Source organism: Dryobates pubescens, chromosome 19, assembly GCF_014839835.1.
Source record: "Dryobates pubescens isolate bDryPub1 chromosome 19, bDryPub1.pri, whole genome shotgun sequence".
NCBI lineage: Eukaryota > Metazoa > Chordata > Aves > Piciformes > Picidae > Dryobates > Dryobates pubescens.
In genome coordinates this window covers 4,797,953-4,816,970 of record NC_071630.1, presented here as the reverse complement: position 1 = coordinate 4,816,970, position 19,018 = coordinate 4,797,953, and the positions used below count along the sequence as shown (strand labels likewise).

The window sequence follows — 19,018 nt, the reverse complement described above, 5'->3', positions numbered from 1 at the left end:
TGTCCCAGAGACACTCTGGTGAATGTTGAATACTCAGCAGGGCTGAGTGGTAAACCAAACTGAGCCTGTTTAAATGCAGGCTTCTGAATGTTTCTACCATACCTGCTGGAGGCAAAATGCAGTTGTGAGCTCTAGTGCAAGCATGAGCCTACAAATGTGATGTTTGTCCCTGCTTTTCCGCTATTGAAATCGAGCAAGGTAGAAATGCATTAAAGTAGAATGAGGCAAAGGTCATCCTATGGCAGGAGGTTTTTTGATTGATCCCTGAATTGTGCAGTGTTCACTGATTGAGGGTAAAACACAAAGTGTTCTCTGTTGAATGTCAGAAAGGATTCAGGAGTTTCACTGGCCAGACTTGCAGCACTGTCTTCAGTTGCCACAAATTTAATCTTTGCCACCCACATCTGCACAATCCCAGACCACCTCTAATAGAGTTTTAGCATCATGAACTTCACTCCTGAGAAGTAAGAAAGAGGTCTCCCAGAACATTTTGCTCTCTAAGCAGTTCAGTTTAAACTTGGCTGGGAATCACCAGCCTGGGCTGTAAATCACACCTGTGCAAATCTCCTTAGCTAGATGTGGAGTAAAGTTCACAAGCACAGGCACAGGACACAACTACAGTGTGTGCTGAACTGATATAACACATGAGATTACAAAGCAGCCTTTCTGAGCCTTGCAAAGAGAGAAAGCCCAAAAGGCACATCCCAAAGTTTCCATAAACGACAACCTCTTAGTTAAGGTGGGCAGAAAATCTCTTTCATTTCTATTCAGCCATCTCACATCTCTGCAAGGCAGCTGCCCCTGTGCCACCCGCAGCAGAGCTGCCCTCTGTGGCCCGGGAGGAGTGGCTGGTGGGCAGGGCAGCTGCTCTGGCCGCAGCTCCGCTGTTGCTTTGCTGCTCGGCGCTCGCCTTGCGCAACAGCTCCACTCCAGAGTATAAAAGGCAGCACACCAGGCGGGGAAATGTTAGACTGCCTTGCAAGATGGCAACTGGGAAGGGCTTGGCACTGCTCGCCTTGATTCTCACCATCGCGGGCACAGCGCTGCTAGCTACTGGTAAGCGTCGGAAGGGCTTTTCCCTCTCGCCTTCCCTCAGGAGACAGCAAACGTGCCGCTGCTCACCGAGGGGACCGCAGCCTTCTCTGAGCAGCTGGGCACCTGCCCTTGCTGCACAGAACTTAACTCTGAACAGCTGGGAGCTCTTCCTTTCTTTTCGAGATCTGTTTCCAGTCGTTTGTCTTCTTTGCCTTTTTGAATGTTTGACTTGCAAATAGCAAACTCAAATTGCTGATCCCCAACCCTTGTCAGCTGAGGCAGAGGAGCCCCCTCTAGCACACTGGTGATTTGGTGCTGGGGACTCTCACACTGATCTTCCATGACCAATCCTCCCTAGTCTTAAATAATGACATGATTGACCTAGCTTGAATGTTAGCAGTAGCTCTACCAGCCAGGCTATTTTCAGGCATGTTAGAAGCTTCTTCTCTTGGCTGTGTGTGCCCTCAAAGGCTCCAGAATAGATTCTGTGTGCTCACAGATCTTTGCTTCCAGAGGAAATGCCATTTCTTAACCAGAGCTATCAATTGGATTTTCATCTACCAACCAGCATCACAAAGCAGTCAGATCTAAATGCAGTCATCAATGTCTGTGCATAGCAGGAGAAGGCAGAAGCTAGACCTGGGGGAGATTACACAGAGAAGCCACTGCAAAGGAAGGCTGAAATAATGTTAGCTGTGCTGATTGAAGATTGGTGAAGCCTTCTGCATGTGAATTGTTTAAGCAAAGCAAAGGGGAGTGTGGAAGCAGCTCAGGCTCTTAGGAATGTGCAGCTAGACACAGAGCAGCGATGGGATTTTGTGCTCACATCCCCCAGGGCAAAAAGCAGAGCAGCCAGAAGCGGAGACCAAATACGGGAGAGTCCGAGGGTACCAGTTCCACGTAGATGCAGCTGAGAAGAGTGTCAATGTCTTTCTGGGACTTCCTTTTGCTAAGCCTCCAGTTGGACCACTGAGGTTTTCTGAACCCCAGCCACCTGAGCCGTGGAAAGGTGTCAGAGATGCCACTACCTACCCACCAATGTAAGACAGTGACAAAGCCACTCACCTTGTAAATGATTTTCTACTGTGTGCAGCTCCAGGACACTGATGTGCAGGGCAATCACAGGCCACACAGAGCAATTGCCTGGGGCCATCTCCTTCCCACCTGCAGCTGTTGCAGGGAATGCCTTGCTGAAGACATGTCTGTAAGCTGCTTTCTGTTAAAAATGGGCCTCAGGGATCAGCTAACAGGGGCCAACACTTTGCCAAGAATGCTCTGCTTTGGGAGCATTTGGCAATGTTGCAGCCTGTGCAGCTTTGGAGCAGAGACAGAAAGAAGGTGGGGAAAGGCTGGAATAAACTAGTAGGAGAACAACAATCTGTGGAGTGAGTGACACACTGAAGAGGCCATGTGAGAAAAGCAGAGCTTGCTCCATGTGTACCACTGCCCTTGTTCAGTGCCTTAGGCCTCACACTTACCATTACAACCTAATAAGCCCTTGTTGATGTAAAATACTGAAGCTGCATTTCCTCTGAAGTAATTTCTAGCCATAGTTCTGTAATATTTGGAGACCTGCAAAAGCAGATCTGCATCTCACTGTGCTGCTGCAGGCTGTGCCTCCTTTTTACACCTCCCTGGGTTTGAGCAGACAGAAAGGGATTTTACCCTCCTCAAAGGAGTGAAATAAGAATGCTCACACAGCCATGGATGTGTCATGGGAATATGCTGTACAAAAGTAAATACATGAAGGCAGAAAGGAAACTCTGCACCATACACAGCACATCAGAATTCAGCCTGGGCTCATTTCTCCAACTGACCCTTTGGAGGCCTCCCGAGGCCAAACCCTCCAAGACCAGGCTGCATTTGCTCCAAAGCCTTAGCCTGGAGCAGGCTGACAGCTGCAGGCTGTGGTTCCTTTTTACAGCTCTCCTTTATGCCAGGCCAGTGGCAGAAGATACGTTAAGTGATAAAAATTCAGTGTTTTGTGCTGCTCATAACCTCAAAATGTAGCAGAGATTGGTTTCTGGTTTAGACCTTGTCATGGAAGTACAAAAAGCTACAGCTGTGGTTTGTTGCTTTTTCCTTTCTTCAGGTGTCTACAGGATAAAGCCAAAGGACAATATTTTTCAGATCTAATCACTAACAGGAAAGAAAAAGTTGCTCTCCAGATGTCTGAGGACTGCTTATACCTCAATGTGTACACCCCTGTTTCTACAGAGGCACCAGAGAAGCTGCCAGTAAGCAAAATGATAAAACCTCTAGCAAAATAATTTCCCTGCCACCTGTGCTATTTGCAGACTTGGGGGAGCTGCTGTGTAATGATGATTGATCAGGTTACATCCTTTGCCCCAGTAAATATTTGCTGAGGTATAGAAGACAAAGAGAATCCTATTTACAAATCAGACTTTATTGCATGTTCTCCAGATAATGTTTTATTTCCTCTCAAGAATCTCCTCCAAGTCATGGGGCAGTGGGTAATTCATTGTGCCTTCTCTCTGGAGGTGTCCAGTGCCAGGCTGCACAGAGCCTTGAGCAACCTGTGGTTGTGGAAGGTGTCCCTGCCCATTTCATGAGGGATCTGGAACTAGATGCTCTTTAAGGTCCCTTTTAACCCAACCCATTCTATGATTTGTGTCATTCCAGGTCCTTGTATGGATTCATGGAGGTGGATTAGTTTTTGGAGCAGCTTCATCATATGATGGTTCAGCACTAGCAGCCTTTGACAGCGTGGTGGTTGTAACCATTCAGTACAGACTGGGTATTGCTGGCTATTTTAGGTAAGCTATTTTAGCTCAGCTTTGGTTAACTGACTTCCAAAGCAGTGTGTGCAAAGCCTTGGTGAAGAGATGTGCAGATATTTGCCTAGGCAAACCAGCTCTGCATTCCTTACTGTCACATGCAAGAGCTGGGAGCAATGTACAAGTCCCAGGTCAGCTTCCAAGGCTGTTGTGGTTCAATTGCTACTCTAATCTCAACACTCTCTGAGCCATTTCTGTGTTGAGTTGAGTAGGGCAGCTCTGTGTAGAGAATGGCAGCTGGTTTCTTCTCCCACAGAGAGTTTGTCTCCCTGGCTTTTTTTCCTCCCTCTTGTGCTGACCACTTAAAGAACAATATTCTTTCTCTGCAGCACTGGTGACCAACATGCCCGGGGGAACTGGGGCTATTTAGATCAAGTAGCAGCTCTACAGTGGATTCAGGAGAACATCATCCAGTTTGGAGGAGATCCAGGAGCTGTCACTATTTTTGGAGAATCTGCAGGAGGAATCAGTGTTTCTGCTCTTGTAAGTTCACAGTGATGTTGAATTTAATGACCTGGGCCGGGGAGGGGAAACCAATACTGTGCCCCTTCACTTTTCACACTTGCATGGAAAGTGATGATCTGAAAGCAAACAGGACAAGAGGAAATGGCCTCAAATTGTGCCAGAGAGGGCATGTCCCTGCCCATGGCAGGGTTTTGGAACTGGAAGACCATTCAGGTCTCCATGACACTCACAGCATGAAGCCAGGGATACATATGATAAAATTCCTATTTCCTAACTCCTACCCTTTGGCCAATAGTTCTTTACTCCCCTTCTGCAGCACAGCCAGGCTGTCTTGGCCACAGCTACAATGAGTCCATGCCTGGCTTGCAGCCGTTCCATGAAGCCTTGGAAGCAAGGTGCTCTAGGAGGAAAACAGGCAGGCCTGAGCTCCTCCCTGATAGCACTGCCAAAGCCCTGGGTGTAGCTGTGAGCAGAGGCTGCAGAGTAACACTCTTAGGACGTTTGCTTTTGAAATTCCTGATGCTGCACCCCTAAGGCAGTGGTCTGAACACGGTGCTTGGCTGCTGGTAATGTTTGCTCCTTCTCTTTCACAGGTCTTATCTCCCCTGGCAAAGGGCTTGTTCCACAAGGCCATTTCAGAGAGTGGCACTGCAGTCAAGCTGCTGTTCACTGAAGAGCCCCAGGAGGAAGCACGGGTGGGTATTTTGTGGTCACTAGGGGGACCTGAGAGCTGCCTTCCGATAACTGCAGGAGTTTACAAGAAGGCTGCAGAGGGACTTCTCCTGAGGTTTTCTGCCTCTGCAGCTGGAACCTGTCTGGCTTCAATGATCCTTGTGCAGAAGCTCAGACTCCCTCCTGCTGGAATCTCAGGCTCAGTGGCACATGCAGCCTTCTGTGGGAAGCCCATGAAAAAGTGAGTCTCTGGTTTTTATTGATTGCAGAGAGTTGCTGCTGCTGCTGGCTGTGACCAATCCAGTTCAGCTGCAATGGTGGAATGCTTAAGAGGAAAAACAGAAGAAGAGATACTTGAGATAACACTAAAAATGGTAGGTGAGATTAGACTGCTTGCATTGAAATGACCTCTCAGATCTGCCCACAACAGAGTATGCTGCTGGTGTGTTGGAACATCAGGAGAGCTGGAAGTGAGAGTAGCACTTGACCTCCTTGACACCTGAAAACTGTGAAGAGCTTCCTTGCCTTTCATCCTGCAGGGACTCTGAGCTCCTTGTGTTTTGGTGTCATGCTCTGCCAAGGAAAGGAGAAGAGTGTGGGTATAGTCACAGTGTCTGCTCACAGGTCTGGATTCCACCTTCCTCTGCAAGTTCTACACAGAAGTTATTTAACCCCACACATGGGCACCACACATCCAAATGAGGATTGAACTAAGATATACACTGGACACCATGGCCTATGACTCACAAACATTGAGGACATAATGCTGATCTTCACAGAACCTTCTTTCTAGTGCAGAAACTCTGTCAGAGAAAATTTAGGGATGGCTTAAATACTCTTACTACTTTTTTTTTCCTGGCATTTAATTGTAATTGCTTTGGAACTACAGATTCAAACCTGATATTTTTTTCCCTATTACCAAAATCTGTGTCTGAAGGAAGCTTTCCTTTTATTTTTCCCCAGCCTCTGCTGTTCCTTGCAGGCTGTCCAGATGGTGCATTTTTCCCAAAGACCCCCAGGGAATTACTATCTGAAAAAATGATCAATCCAGTGCCATATATGATAGGAATGAACAACTGGGAGTTTGGATGGGTACTTCCCATGGTAAGAGACTCTTATTGTTGTTCCTTAGCTATCATTTTGTTAGCAGGAGCTGTTCTAACAAAGGTGATTCTCTGTGTCATGCAGATGATGAATTTCCCTGATTTCAGAGATGGTCTGGATAAGGATGTTGCACGTCAGCTTTTGCAGAACATCTTGGCATTAGACCCTAAGGTGAGAGACCATTTTCAGAATAACTCAGTGCTGCTGCTTCACTACTCTGCTCCTGCATTGGTACTCCTGGAGGGCTATATATTAGAAGCAAACTTTGTTCTGTTTGACCTCTTCCTACCATGAGGTAGTGGTGGGCAGTAGACGTGGGGTACTCCTTGTGCCACTAGCAACTGAAAATATCCCCCAGATGTCTATCCTAAATGCCTCTCCTTCTAAAGAGTTCTCTGGAAATCCAGCAATGGCCAGGACTTGCCATGGATCATTCAGTGTCACAGACATCCATCATGACCCTGCCAAGACAGAGCCAGGCTTGTTCTGAAAGGGAGTAAATTGTAGCTACCCACAAGAGAATGGACTTGCATTGAATCCAGCACGATTTCTGTTCTCACAAGAGGGTCTCACGCTACTTATCAGCATCACTGAGTGATGTTTTGCTAAAGATCTTTAGACCATGCAAACCTCTTTTCCCTAAGAGCATCCAGAGCTGGCAGCTGGGTAACTCCCCAGTCTGAGCTCTGAGCCACACTCTGGTACAGCTGAGGATTTGCTCTGCTTAGCGAGGGATATGCAGATGGCACACTCAGGGCTCTTACTCTTGATATTGTTCTTCATCACTGCAAGAAGTATTTTTATTGTTCATTTCAGGCTGCCAGCTCTGAAGTTGTTGACCAAGTATACAAGGAGTACATTGGGAAGGCAGAAAACCGTGCTCAGGTGCGAGATGGCCTTCTTGGTGCAATAGGAGACTTCGTGTTTCTTTCCTCAGCTGTTGAAGTGGCCAGATACCATAGAGGTGAGTCTCTAAGTCAGCATCTGTTAGAAGAGCTGTGGAGTTCCATCCTGGGATGTGCTTATGGACAGCATGCAGCATGCTTCATGCTCCAAAGAACTGAGAGTGCTTTCATGTTGTCAAAACAGCTGTAATGGAAGTTTCTCTAATCACAGAATCATGCAGGTTGGGAGAGACCTGAAAGATGATCAGGTCCAACCTTCCATCTTCTTTGGTGGCAGGTATTTTCAGCTCCTAGACTAAGACTCTTCTGTACATGTTCTACTAGATGCTGGCAACCAGGTCTACTTCTATGAATTTCAGCATCGCCCAAGCTCAGCGGCAGGAGTGGTGCCAGAGTTTGTGAAAGCAGATCATGGAGATGAGATTGCCTTTGTCTTTGGAAAGCCTTTCTTAGCTGGTGATGTATCCATGCTTACCACACTATTCCTCTTGCAACAGCATTGTTCTTCACTTCACTTACTGGGGGGCTTTAGGGGAGAGTTTGTGTCTTACAAACACTGGACTCCACATAAACACTTTCTGCCTGTAGTAGTCCACTGCAGTCCTCTCCTAGAGCTCTGCTTGGGTAAAGCTGCCATCACCCACACTAACAAGCAGAGGTGATGAGAGTCTGTTGGATTTGATGCAGCTGCTGCTTTCTTGCTGACTGAGCTTTCAACGTTGCCATTTCACCTTTCACTTCACAGGCCAAGCTACAGAAGAAGAAAGCAAACTTAGCAGAACTGTGATGAGATACTGGACTAACTTTGCTAAAAATGGGTGAGGATCATAATGCTACTTAGGCACCAACCCTGCAGGGATGATGGGCAGACACTGGAACAGTCACCTTGTGGATGCCCTCTCTCTGGAGATGTTCAAGGCCAAGTTGGATGAGGCCTTGAGCAACCTGGGTTGGTGGGAGGTGTCCCTGCCCATGCCCATTCCTTGCAACCCAAACCATTCTTTCAATCTATGAATTACAGCTCAAGTTTTGTCTGTGCTGCCTACAAGACTCATACATGCCTAAAGAATTACTTACATGGAGGAGTCTGCAAATCTGTCAGAATTTCAAACAGATACTAAAGTAAATTATTTCTCTTCTTAATGATTCCAATGAGGACCTTTTAAATGATCCTGCAGACAAAAGAAACACCCAACTTTGTTGTGTTTGACAGCCTCTTACGAGGAAGTAGCATTGGGCAGTAGACATGGTATATTCCTCATGCTACTAGCAACTGCCAGCAGCCAGAGAACAGCTGACAGGCAAATGGAAAGCTAACTTCTCATGATCTGCTTTCCAGACATCCCAATGGAGGAGACCTGGTCCATTGGCCTCAGTATGGTCTGGATGAAAACTACCTGGAAATAGACCTTGTGCAAAAAGCATCCAAGAAACTGAAAGAAGGCAAAATGAAGTTCTGGATGCAGCTCACTGAACAAATGATGAATGAAAAGAGACAACACACAGACTTATGAGAGTGGTGAGGGCACAGTTTGCTTTTAAAAGCTGAAGTAAAGCAGAGTTTGTCAGTGTGCAGAGCTTACCAATCACCTAACTCCCTACTATGTGATCATAGTGAAAAGAGGGAATCAAGGGAAATCTGGGATGTTGGTGAGACTAAAAATCAGTCTGTAATGAACCCAGAATCTTTCAGGCTCAGAAACACCCTGAGGAGTGGATATCCATGGATAGCAGAACTGCAGCATCCTCCTGCAAGAATGAGGTGGAGACTGGCATTACAGTGACAGCTCTAAGCACTGATCTATACACAATACATCACAAGGGTCAGAGTAGTCTATATGCTTATTGCCCTCTTCTTTCAGAAGAGAAGGGTCAGTTGTCATTCTTGCAGCCTCTTTCCACCTTCCGTCATTGGAAACAACTTGAGGGGAGCAGAGCATCCATCAAAAACCTTCTGTGAGATGAGCTTGATGTGTCACAAAGGACGACAGAAAATCTCTGCTTGCTTCTTGTTTTGTAATTGTTCTAAATAAATGTTGCTTTTGGTTTTTCTGGCACTCCCTTTTCTGTCACTGAACTTCAAGAGGCTGATTCCAAGAGGTTAAATCATATCCAAGAAGCCAGGAGTCTGCCCCGTTTGCTTCAACCCAAAGGGTTTCAGCTATGGATTTTGCAGCTTTCATTACAGAGCCTGAGCCTCTGGGCTCTGTGCTGTGGAGATCTGTTCTTTATTACACTATCACAGTATCCTGGTAAACATATTCTCTGGCTGGGTCTAGACAGCATTGCTGGCAGGATGGAGGGAAAAGTGAAGTATGGTGTTGCTCACTGCATGTTGGTAGCTCAGCATTGTCTGTACGCCCACAAAGGGAATGTCACCTTAAAAACCAGAAGCCTGTTTTGTTATTCTGAGGTTGCATTCCTCAGGACTGCATTTCAAATCCTTTTAGTTTCTTCTCTCTTTTCCTTTGTTTTTCAAAAGCTCTGGACATAGTGGATGGATACCCTGCTTGATATAGGCTCATAAACTGTAAACAGACTGGTTTATGGTTGAAGTTTTCCTGTGGTTAGCGTGCAAGTTAAACACAGGTGAGAGAGGGAATTATGGTCTTAAGAGTCAGGAGGTCTCCCTGATGTGCAGAGCACCCCCAGGCTTCACAGAGTCACAGAATGCATTGGGTTAGAAGAGACCTTCAAGGGTCATCTTGTCCAACATCTCTGCAATGAGCAGGAACATCTCCAACTGGATCAGGTTGCTCTAGGTCCCATCACGTTTGGCCTTGCATATCTGCAGGGCTGAGGCCTCAACCACATCTCTGGGCAACCTGTTCCAGTGTTCCACCACTCTCATTGCAAAGAGCTTTCTACTAATGTCCAACCTAAATCTGCCCTGCTCCAGTTTCAAGCTGTTGCCCCTTATCCTGTTACTACAGACCCTTCTGAACAGTCCTTTCCCAGCCTCTCTGTAGGTCAACAAGTATATTTGTTATGTGCCATTCCTGTGTCTCAGGTCACCTCTCCTCTGGCAAAGAATTTGTTCTACAAGGCTGTCTCAGAGACTGGAGTAGCAGCCAGAACTCTGGTAACTGAGAAATCCAATATAAAGTAAGCAATTTTAAAATGTATATTGCCCCACATTTTAGGACTTCAGTGGTAATCAATACTATTGCTGGCCTTTTAATATTGTAGCTTTCCACACTCTGATGCTTTCTGTGAAAAAAATAATCCATTGGCCCAAGCCCCAAATACTCAGTGTTGTAGTTATGCATGCTGTATTTACTCACAATGTGATTTATTTGTGTCACAGCTTTTGCACAAAACATGACTCCAGCCTTCAGCTGTGATGAAACAGCCTGGTGTTCTGCAGAATCATTAGCACAGCCAGCACTGGGTAGTTGATCCTGTCACTGTGACTCAGTTGCTAAAGAATGCACTGCCCACGGAGGAATAAGCAGCACAATGGTCAGTCTTTGGTGACACTGATTGCAGAGAATTGCAGCTACAATGGCTGTGAAAAATGTGATTTCAGCTGCAGTAGTTCAGTGCTTAAGAGAAAAAACGTCAAGAAATGGTGAAGATAACTAAAATCTGAAGCTAGTGCTGTCCTTCAGAGAAGAGCCAGGTGTAGGGGAGGTTTTAGGCTGTAGTTCAGGCTCTGGAGAGGGTCCAGCCCTTCAGGGTCCCTGGAGACACTGCTCCAGGAGACCTTAATGTGCATGAGAACAACCTATCTCAAAAGGAAACAGAGTGAGCTTGAGATAAGTCTGTGGAAACTCAGGAAGAGATTATTCAAATTCTGTTTGTTTTGTCTCAGTGATTTACACACAGGGAAAACCAGGAAGCTTTTGATGGTTGGTGGCACCTGAGCAAGTATCAGCATAATTCCCCCTTGAGCTGCTGCAAAACTCCTGCTTCTGCAGCTGTAACAAGGAACACTGAAGCACCAGGGCTGAGTTTCCATCGCTTATTTATTAGACAATCCAGTGTACGGTTATGAGATCAGTACCAGCCAGGTTCAACTGAGTGTTCAAACTGGTTCTGTAAAAGCAGATCACGCTGATGACAGCGGCTGTGGACTTGGGAGAGCTCTTTGGACCTGGAGAACCCTTCTTGGCCGGTATCGGGGTTTGCTCAGGAATTTGTTTAGTCATCATTTGCATTTGAGGGCTGATAAGATTAAAAAACGTTCTAGTAAAACAAGGAATTTTTGTATTCTTGTAGCTTTTTCTATCAATCAGCCGCGGCGCGCAAGCTGCGGCGGAGCTCCGGCACCGCAAGGTGTCCCGCCGCGCTGTGGGAGCGGAACGGCACCGGGCAGCCGTGCGGCAGCGTTCACCGTGAGCTCGCCGGGATCCACTGCTCTGCCGCGGGGGAGTCTCAGCCTGGCAGAACGGCTTCGGAGCGCTGGATTCGCTTTACTCTCAGGTAAGTTCCCACACCTGCCTAATCGCTACGCCAAAACCCAGCTGTCTCCGTTGTTAGTCACCGTAAAGGAGGCCACCCATCCCTCCGCAGAAGAGGACTGAGAGCCGGACGAGTTACTGAGAAGCCTCTCACTTCCCACCCCGGCGGGGGCTGAGACGATCTGCGTGCCGCGCCGGAGGGGGCGAGCGCTCCGCTGACGCGTGTCCGCTGGCAGCTGCCGTAGCGGGGCGGGGCCGGGCGGTGCTGGGATGGCGGCCGGGCCGCCCGTGCTGCTGGGGTTGCGCGATGCTGCCATGGTCAGGCCGTGCCGAGGAGGCGAGCAGGCCCCCGCCTGGGCCACCAACAAGCTCGGTGGCTCCGCGGTAGGGATATGGCGGGCTGGGGAGGGGTAGCTGCGGAGGGGTTTCCGTGTAGAGGCGCCTGGCGGCCTCGCAGAGTCTCCAGCCGCACTTGTACTGCTCGCCTTTCAGGACTGGGTGCCTTCCGTGCAGCCGGGCTGTCCGCGCTGCGGGGTGTGCGGCGGGGCGCTAGCGCACTTGGTGCAGGTGTACTGCCCGCTGGAGGGGTCCCCCAGTCACCGCGTCGCTAACGTCTTCGCCTGCGCCGGCAAGGGCTGCTGGGGAGCGCCACAGAGGTGAGGGCGGGCTGGGGAACTTTGCTTTAAACGGGCGCGGGTATGCCGCCACTGATACACGCCACTTTGGCTAAATGTTTTGTTCCCTTACATGTCCTTTTTTATTTTCACGCGGGCTGGTGAAGCTGGAAGGTGCTGCGCTCCCAGTATTTGCAGCCACAAGAAAAGGAAACACAAACCTGCAGCATAAACCAGGTATCACTGACAAACTACTTTCTTGGCTTCTGCCCTGTGTGTCAGTGTGCTCACTGAAGCACGGTATTGAGGAGGCAGGTCTTAAAAATGCAGCTGAGTTGGGTGAGTTTGCTTGTTTTGGTAACCAGAACCTCTCTGAAGAAGCTGTGCTGTGTGTCAGTTTGGAGTCCCCTCTGTGGCCATGTGGAGAAGGCATGGTTGGGGGAGTGTTTGACACCGCTGAGTCTCAGAAGATCTACTTGTGTGTGTGATACTAGGCTTGTTCCAAAGCGGAGCTTGCAGTCTGACTATGGCCACAACTAAGGATATTTAATACTTTAACCTTAAAAATATTTTTCACCTTTAAAAGATTGGGTGAACCTGTTTAGGATTGGACCTTTAAGGTGTTTTCTTTGTTTTCATAGTTAAATCAATTTCTAAAATGTTGTCATCAGTTTTAATTTGCCTCAGTTATTGTTAATAGCCTTATGGCATTTTGCTCTTGAAGAAAAGCTGTGTGCAGGCTTAAGAAGACTGAAAGAGGAGGATGGCAGTCAAATTAGTGACGATGGGCAGAAAGTGTTTATTCCACTGCTGTATTTCCAGCGTGAAGCTGTGGGAAATGAACTTATACTCTGGAAAAATGAGGAAAATTCTTGTTGGTGAATGCCACTGGCCATGGTTTAGTGGCCATGGTGGTCTTAGGCTGACAGTTGGACTGAATGATCTTAGAGGGCTTGTCCAGCACAAACAAAATTAAATTATTCTAAGCATTAGGTGAAGGGTTTAGTTTTCTTACCAGTTATCAAACTGCATTTTAAGTGCTTGATGGGAGCTGATCTTGGTGATATTCTCTCTTTTTTCCCCCTTTGTTCTTCTCAGAAACAAGCATCAAACTGTGCTGCAAAGGATTGGTGTGATGAAGCAGATGACTGGGGACCCTGTGATGGAACAGAATCTCCTGCATCTGCCTCCCTCCAGCTGCTTGGCTTAAATGAAGCAGTGAGCGGCTCTTTGTCCAGAGAGCTAGAATGTGCATCCCAGTTCCAACAGCTGTGCTTGTCTGAAGCTACAGATGGGCTCCATCCCCTGCACACACACCCTCCAGACAGCCAGGCAATGGTAACAGCAACACAGAGTTTAGCTCCTGTGTTCCAGCCCTTTTACATTAGTGTGGTGGATGAGGAAGACTATGCAGATTTCCCTGATACAGATCATGCAGATAAACTATTGAAGGAGTATCAGCAGAGAGAGGGTGTTGATGTGGAACAGTTGGTCTCAGAAAGGTGAGAACAAGTCTGGATTTCATGCTGAAGCTGAAGGGATTTATGTACAATGGATAATCTAAATCTCTCACTGAATCTGGACATGTATTGTTTGTAACCGAGTCCTTCAGCAATAACTGGTGGAAGAACACACCAATGCCCCCACTTCTGTCAGATTTTAAGTTACTCAGAGATAGATCTCTTTCTGAGGGACTGAGCAGTTTGAATGTCCTTGGGCTCCAGACAGAGCCTTCAGGCTCTGAAGCCCTGAGGTGGTTCAAACAACACTTTATGCTAAATGGCAGAGTTTACTTTGTAACGTTTGGGGTTTGTTTTTCTTTACAAGGCTAAAGCTTTTCTTCCATCCCAATTGCATTTTTAAGAGCTTAATTATTTAGGAATTTTAACCAGGGATGAGTGTGATGGTAAGACTCAGAAAGACTTCATAAAGGTTGCCTGAAAACAATTTTTTTTAATGTAGCTACTAAAAGTATTTTCCTTACGAAGTGATCACAGTGAGCATTTCTCTTTTGATTATTTTAACACCTGCAGTGACTTTTGAACTGGGGACAACAATGAATTTTTTGGTAGCTAACACTATATAGAATGCTTTTTAGTAGTGGTGTTCTTGTTGAATTTTGTTGGATCTTTATAGACTTAGAGACTTTAATTATATTTAATTCAACTTTAGTTATATTTAATGCAAAAATGTAAACTTTAATTATATTTAATTCATCTTTAATTGTATTTAATTCAAAATGTAAAGAGACAACACTGTAATTTAAAAACAAGTGAATCTTAGGGGAGGGTACTAAAGGAGTAGCTTCTTAAGGAGTTAAGTGGGGATTTGAATCTTGAAACACTGTTAGTAATTGTAAGCCACCACAAACTGGAGAACTGGAAGCAAAATGTTCACTTGCAAGCTCTTGCAGGAATTGCCTCTTAATTCAACATGCATAAGTTTGGTGGTGGGTTTTTTTTTAGTGTACTGGGGTATAATTTAATGTGAATTTGTAGTAGCCATTGCTTATTTCAGTCATGCATATCACACTGAAAACCTTACTGGAAATTATTGTGTACCTTTTCTTGTTTCCTTATAGTTTTGCAGGTGAAGGTAATAGTGAAAACTATGAGAAGAGTGAAGTCAAAGGCAGGGACCACACATTCCATAAATTTATGAAAAGAGTGTCTGTGTGTCCTGAACAGATCCTAAGGTATGCTGTGCTGATCATCTGCTTGGAACAGGGAGATACAGAGCCATGGATTGTTAGTACATCATAATAAACCTTTTTCTTGGAAATAGATAGTTCCTTAATTAAAAAAACCAAACCCCAGCTTGCCTGTCAAGAGGGTCATTAATGTCCCTGTGGTCAGACTTCAGCCCCTCTTGCAGCTTTTTTGTACAAATGTAAGTTGGTGAGAGAAGCAAAGCAGGATCAGAGTCCCCAGATCTGGCTGTGGGAGATTTTCCTCAACATAAGACCTGAAGAGGACAGACCCAGACTGTGAAGACTTGCTGAAACCCAGAAACAAAAGGTTTTCAAGGGGCAGTTTTGAGATGGAAGTGTAATACCCAGTAGCATATAGATAGATTTCCATGGCTATGTGCTCCTCTGCAATTTTGTAACCTTACTGTAGTTGCTGAAGTCTCCATCCTTAAGATGCAGCTGAAGTGAGAAATCACTGTTTTTAAAGCCTGAGTTCTGCAGCTTGTTGTGGTTATCCCTTGGGACCCTTCAGTTCTTGTAAGTCTCTTGCTTTTCCTAGAACAAAAGTGGATTTAACCTCAGAGCAGCCACTTTCCCCAAAAGAGTTCATTCTGAGAGCTCAAATCCTGAATTCTTCGTGGTACCAGCTCAGACACATGGTTTTCAGGAAGGATGCTAAGAGTTAATTCTTGACTTTGAGAGAGTCCGGTGCAGCCTGTCTGCTCAAGCTGGCTCAGTGTAGTGATAGGACCTTTGTTTATCAAGTTTCCAGAACCAAGTGGAACTAACTGGTACCTTTTTGAGGAGGTCAAGTTTGAGGGGCTGGCTGCACACATCAGGAACATTAGCAATTGTCAGTAATTGTCTAGCAGAGCTTATCCAGAAAATGTATTAATGCAGAGTGGCAGTAACGTTTTCAGGCAACTTTTTTTTTCACTGGATCTCTCATTTTGCAGCATTATGCTCTTTGAATTTTTTATTCTTCTACAGCATCACCTCTGCTGATCCCTTGGACCATCCCTAGTCGTAACCTTTGTTCCCCTCCCTTTCCCCTTCACAGGTGGTGTGAGTCTGCCTGTTAGACCCTCACTTCTTCTGGTCTGCCAGATCTGTTGAGCTTGCTGCACAGCAAGGGATTCCCTGCTTGGCAACTCAGTGCAAATCATCTTTGATCTTGGTTTGCTGTTAGTTGTGGAGCTGTGATAGCTGTTAGAAATAAACCATCAGTTTTTACTGTGGCATAACTGCCGTGGTTTTGAGACCATTTCTGTGTTGAGTGTCTGATGCTGCCGCTGGTTAGGATTCCATTTTCAGGAGAGTTTAGTTTGCTTAATTAAATGAGTCAGGTACAGCATATTTTGGAGATGGCAGTTCAAAGCATTGATCTTCTTTAAATGCCTTAAGACATTCCAAGTGTTGATCTTGCAAGTATTTCCCCCCTGCCCATCTTTATTCTTTGTTTAATGAAGTTTTGGCAGTGATTTGGGCAAGTTCAGAGTACTGTTGCCAACATGCATGTTCCCCTGTGAAATTCAGGTTAAAAAGTGGAATACTTTTTTTTTCCTTTCTTCTTAGGTACTCTTGGGGTGGCCAGCCTTTATTCATAACATGTCCTCCAGCCAACATTGACAAAGGTATTCCAGTCTGCAGTACCTGTGGAGGCAGCAGAGTGTTTGAATTTCAGCTGATGCCAGCGCTGGTCAGCATGCTCCAGAGTGACTCAGGTGTTGACCTTTGACTTAGCTGAAAGTGTACTAGAAACAGTCACCTTCCTGGTAAAGTTCAGTGAACTGCAGTTTGGATTGTTGCTTGCTAACCACATGCACTGAGCTGTGTAACTGCAGTCATCATCTTAGAATTGTTTGGGCTGGAAAAGTCCTCTAAGGTCATCCAGTCCAACCATCAATCCAACACCATCGTGGCCATTAAACCATGTCCCCAGCCGCCATGGCCACAGATTTCTGGGACACCTCTAGGTGCGGTGACTCCACCACCTCCCTGGGCAGCCTGTTCCAATCCCTGACCACTCTTGCAGCAAAGGAATTGTTCCTCATGTCCAACCTAACCCTCCCCTGGCACAATTTCAGACCATTTCTTCTATCACCTGATACTAGGGAGAAGAGACCACCCCCCACCTCACTGGCAGCCTCCCTTCAGGGAGTTGTAGAGAGAAATGAAATCTCCCCTCAGCCTCCTCTTCTCCAGGCTAATCAATCCCAGCTCCCTCAGCTGCTCCTCCCAAGCCCTGCTCTTCAGACCCTTCCCCATGTTTGTTGCCCTTCTCTGAACATGCTCCAGCAACTCAATGTGCTTGTAGTGAGGAGCCCCAAACTGAATGGAATTCACTCTGTTTCCATTAGAGATTTCACTAAGCAAAAGGTATAACTCTAGTTTATGGGGATTCCATGACTGTAACTTCATTTACTCACCAGTGAACATTAATAACAGCAATATATGGTCTATATATGGTCTATAGACCATTCCATGCCATGGGGAGGAGTTTGTCTTTATGGTTTCTTGAATGAGGCCTTGAAAAATAATAAATATTGTCAGGTAAGATTGTCAGGTAAGATTGGAGACTTAAGAAGCTCTTTGAAAACTCAGGGTAAGCTTGCTTTAAAATCAGGAAGTGAAGACTGAATATGACAAACACTTTTTGAACTGGCAGAGATTGAGGGATCACAATAAAGAGCAGCCTTGGGTGATGTCATTTTTCATACCTCTATTACTTTGTTTTTAGATCTGTCAGTGGAATTTGGAACTGTTCTAGTTTACACATGTGAGAGAAGCTGTTGGCCACCAAATCATCAAACCCCTCTTGAAGAATTTATTTTTGTACAAGAAGACCCAGATCAGAGATTATTTAAATAAATTGTATTTCTCTGCATAAATGGAAAGGCTGTTGGGTTGTTGTGTTGGTTGTTTTTCTTCCTGCAGGTGAATGCATGTAGCTATGCAGCAGACTTTTTTCCCCCCTCGGTGTGGTGAAAATGAAGTGAATTTGCTGACATGGTGCTTCTTTCCAGGACTAGCTGATTGAAGTACACAGTATCAAGCCTCTAAAATATGGTGACAGGAAACTTGCATATTTTAATGAGATTTGGAAAGGTAGAGATTGCCTCATAATTCTATGTACACCTAATGTTTGGGAAGGATAGTAGTGGAGAAGGGTTCTCTTCACAGACTGGTTGGGGTTGGAAGGGACCTCTGGAGATCAGAGTCCAACCCCCATGCCAAGGCTTGGTCACCAAGAAAAGGTCACACAGGGACAAGTCTAGGTGGGTTTGGAATGTCTCCAGAGATGGAGACTCCACCACCTCTCTGGGCAGCCTGCTCCAGGGCTCTGTCACCCTTAAATTAATTACTCCTCATGTTTAGATGGAACTTCTGACATTCAACTTTGTGCCTGTTGCCCCTTGTACTGTCACTGGGCACCCCTGAAGAAAGCTTGCTCCCATCCTCCTGACACCCACCCTCTAAGTGTTGATCAACATTGATGAGATTCCCCCTCCCCCAGTTTTATTTAGGCTAAAATGGCCCAGGTCCCTCAGCCTTCCTTCATAAGAGAGATGGTCATTTATGAGTCAAACGGGATCCAGATTTTAGGAACTATTGGCAGGGAAGAACTAAATGTGAGCTTGATTTTAAAAACCAGATCTGCTGTGTTTTAACCACAGATTGGAAGCTCATTGGGCAGCAGCTGAAAGGGCCTTGCTGTCGGTACATCCTTCTCATGATGAAGCTGGTGGAGATGTTTTTGCAGTGAGGGACAAGGCTACATCTGCACGGCCAAGATGAGCTCTCACAATCACGTTGCTATGGGTGAGGAAGAGGAGGGTTTTTTTTCTCACAGGGACAAAGGGAAGGGGCAGGTACAGCACCACCCTGGTGCTCCTGGGCTCATCTGGCTGCTGTAGTTAAACTGAATTCTAGAGTGGAGTTCCCTGTTGGTTTAGGCTAAATTGCAGTATTTTAATTGACTTAATGGAGGAGTAATTTAAGTAAGTATCCTTAAAGCTTTTTGTACAGGTTTAATGCTGCAGCATAAATGAATGCAGTAAAAGTGGGAAAAAAAAAAAGGGGGGGAGAGGGGGAATAGGAAGGGGGAAGCTAAAATTATTAAATATATTCTCAAGTCTGCCTATTTTTAACGAAGAACTGTAGCTTCTAGAGGCGAGGCAGGTAGCTAAGGCTAATGGAAATAAAACGCTTAAGGTGTTGGGGGGCATCCCGCGGGTGCTCAGTCCGCTCGCATCCCGAGCCATGGCAGGCAGCCCCCAGCGCACGCTCTGTGAGCCGAGCCCTGGCCATGCCGACGGCTGCAGCACACGGG

The 19,018-nt window shown here is 46.2% G+C and overlaps 2 protein-coding genes across 2 annotated transcripts; both read left to right on the top strand.

The window, feature by feature from the left end:
- Positions 1-944: 944 nt before the first annotated feature.
- On the top strand, positions 945-8,526 carry LOC104302255 (fatty acyl-CoA hydrolase precursor, medium chain-like). Its single transcript, XM_054170198.1, has 13 exons — positions 945-1,056; positions 1,871-2,075; positions 3,128-3,272; positions 3,679-3,812; positions 4,163-4,316; positions 4,892-4,993; positions 5,240-5,344; positions 5,934-6,074; positions 6,159-6,245; positions 6,891-7,038; positions 7,304-7,435; positions 7,725-7,797; positions 8,319-8,526. Exons 1-13 carry the CDS (start codon positions 984-986, stop codon positions 8,491-8,493), a joined length of 1,674 nt encoding a protein of 557 aa, XP_054026173.1. The 5' UTR covers positions 945-983; the 3' UTR covers positions 8,494-8,526.
- Positions 8,527-11,697: 3,171 nt separating this feature from the next.
- On the top strand, positions 11,698-17,576 carry PDCD2L (programmed cell death 2 like). Its single transcript, XM_054170298.1, has 7 exons — positions 11,698-11,766; positions 11,797-12,038; positions 12,164-12,233; positions 13,095-13,498; positions 14,578-14,691; positions 16,261-16,409; positions 17,426-17,576. Exons 1-7 carry the CDS (start codon positions 11,698-11,700, stop codon positions 17,554-17,556), a joined length of 1,179 nt encoding a protein of 392 aa, XP_054026273.1. The 3' UTR covers positions 17,557-17,576.
- The last annotated feature ends 1,442 nt before the right edge of the window (positions 17,577-19,018 follow it).

Excerpts from the sequence above, each read along its gene's own strand:
- LOC104302255 (XM_054170198.1), top strand. The coding sequence starts at position 984 with ATGGCAACTGGGAAGGGCTTGGCACTGCTCGCCTTGATTCTCACCATC. Across the intron at positions 3,813-4,162 it reads GGTATTGCTGGCTATTTTAG|CACTGGTGACCAACATGCCC; the intron begins GTAAGCTATTTT and ends CTTTCTCTGCAG. Across the intron at positions 6,246-6,890 it reads TCTTGGCATTAGACCCTAAG|GCTGCCAGCTCTGAAGTTGT; the intron begins GTGAGAGACCAT and ends TGTTCATTTCAG.
- PDCD2L (XM_054170298.1), top strand. The coding sequence starts at position 11,698 with ATGGTCAGGCCGTGCCGAGGAGGCGAGCAGGCCCCCGCCTGGGCCACC. Across the intron at positions 12,234-13,094 it reads AAACCTGCAGCATAAACCAG|AAACAAGCATCAAACTGTGC; the intron begins GTATCACTGACA and ends TGTTCTTCTCAG. Across the intron at positions 13,499-14,577 it reads GAACAGTTGGTCTCAGAAAG|TTTTGCAGGTGAAGGTAATA; the intron begins GTGAGAACAAGT and ends GTTTCCTTATAG.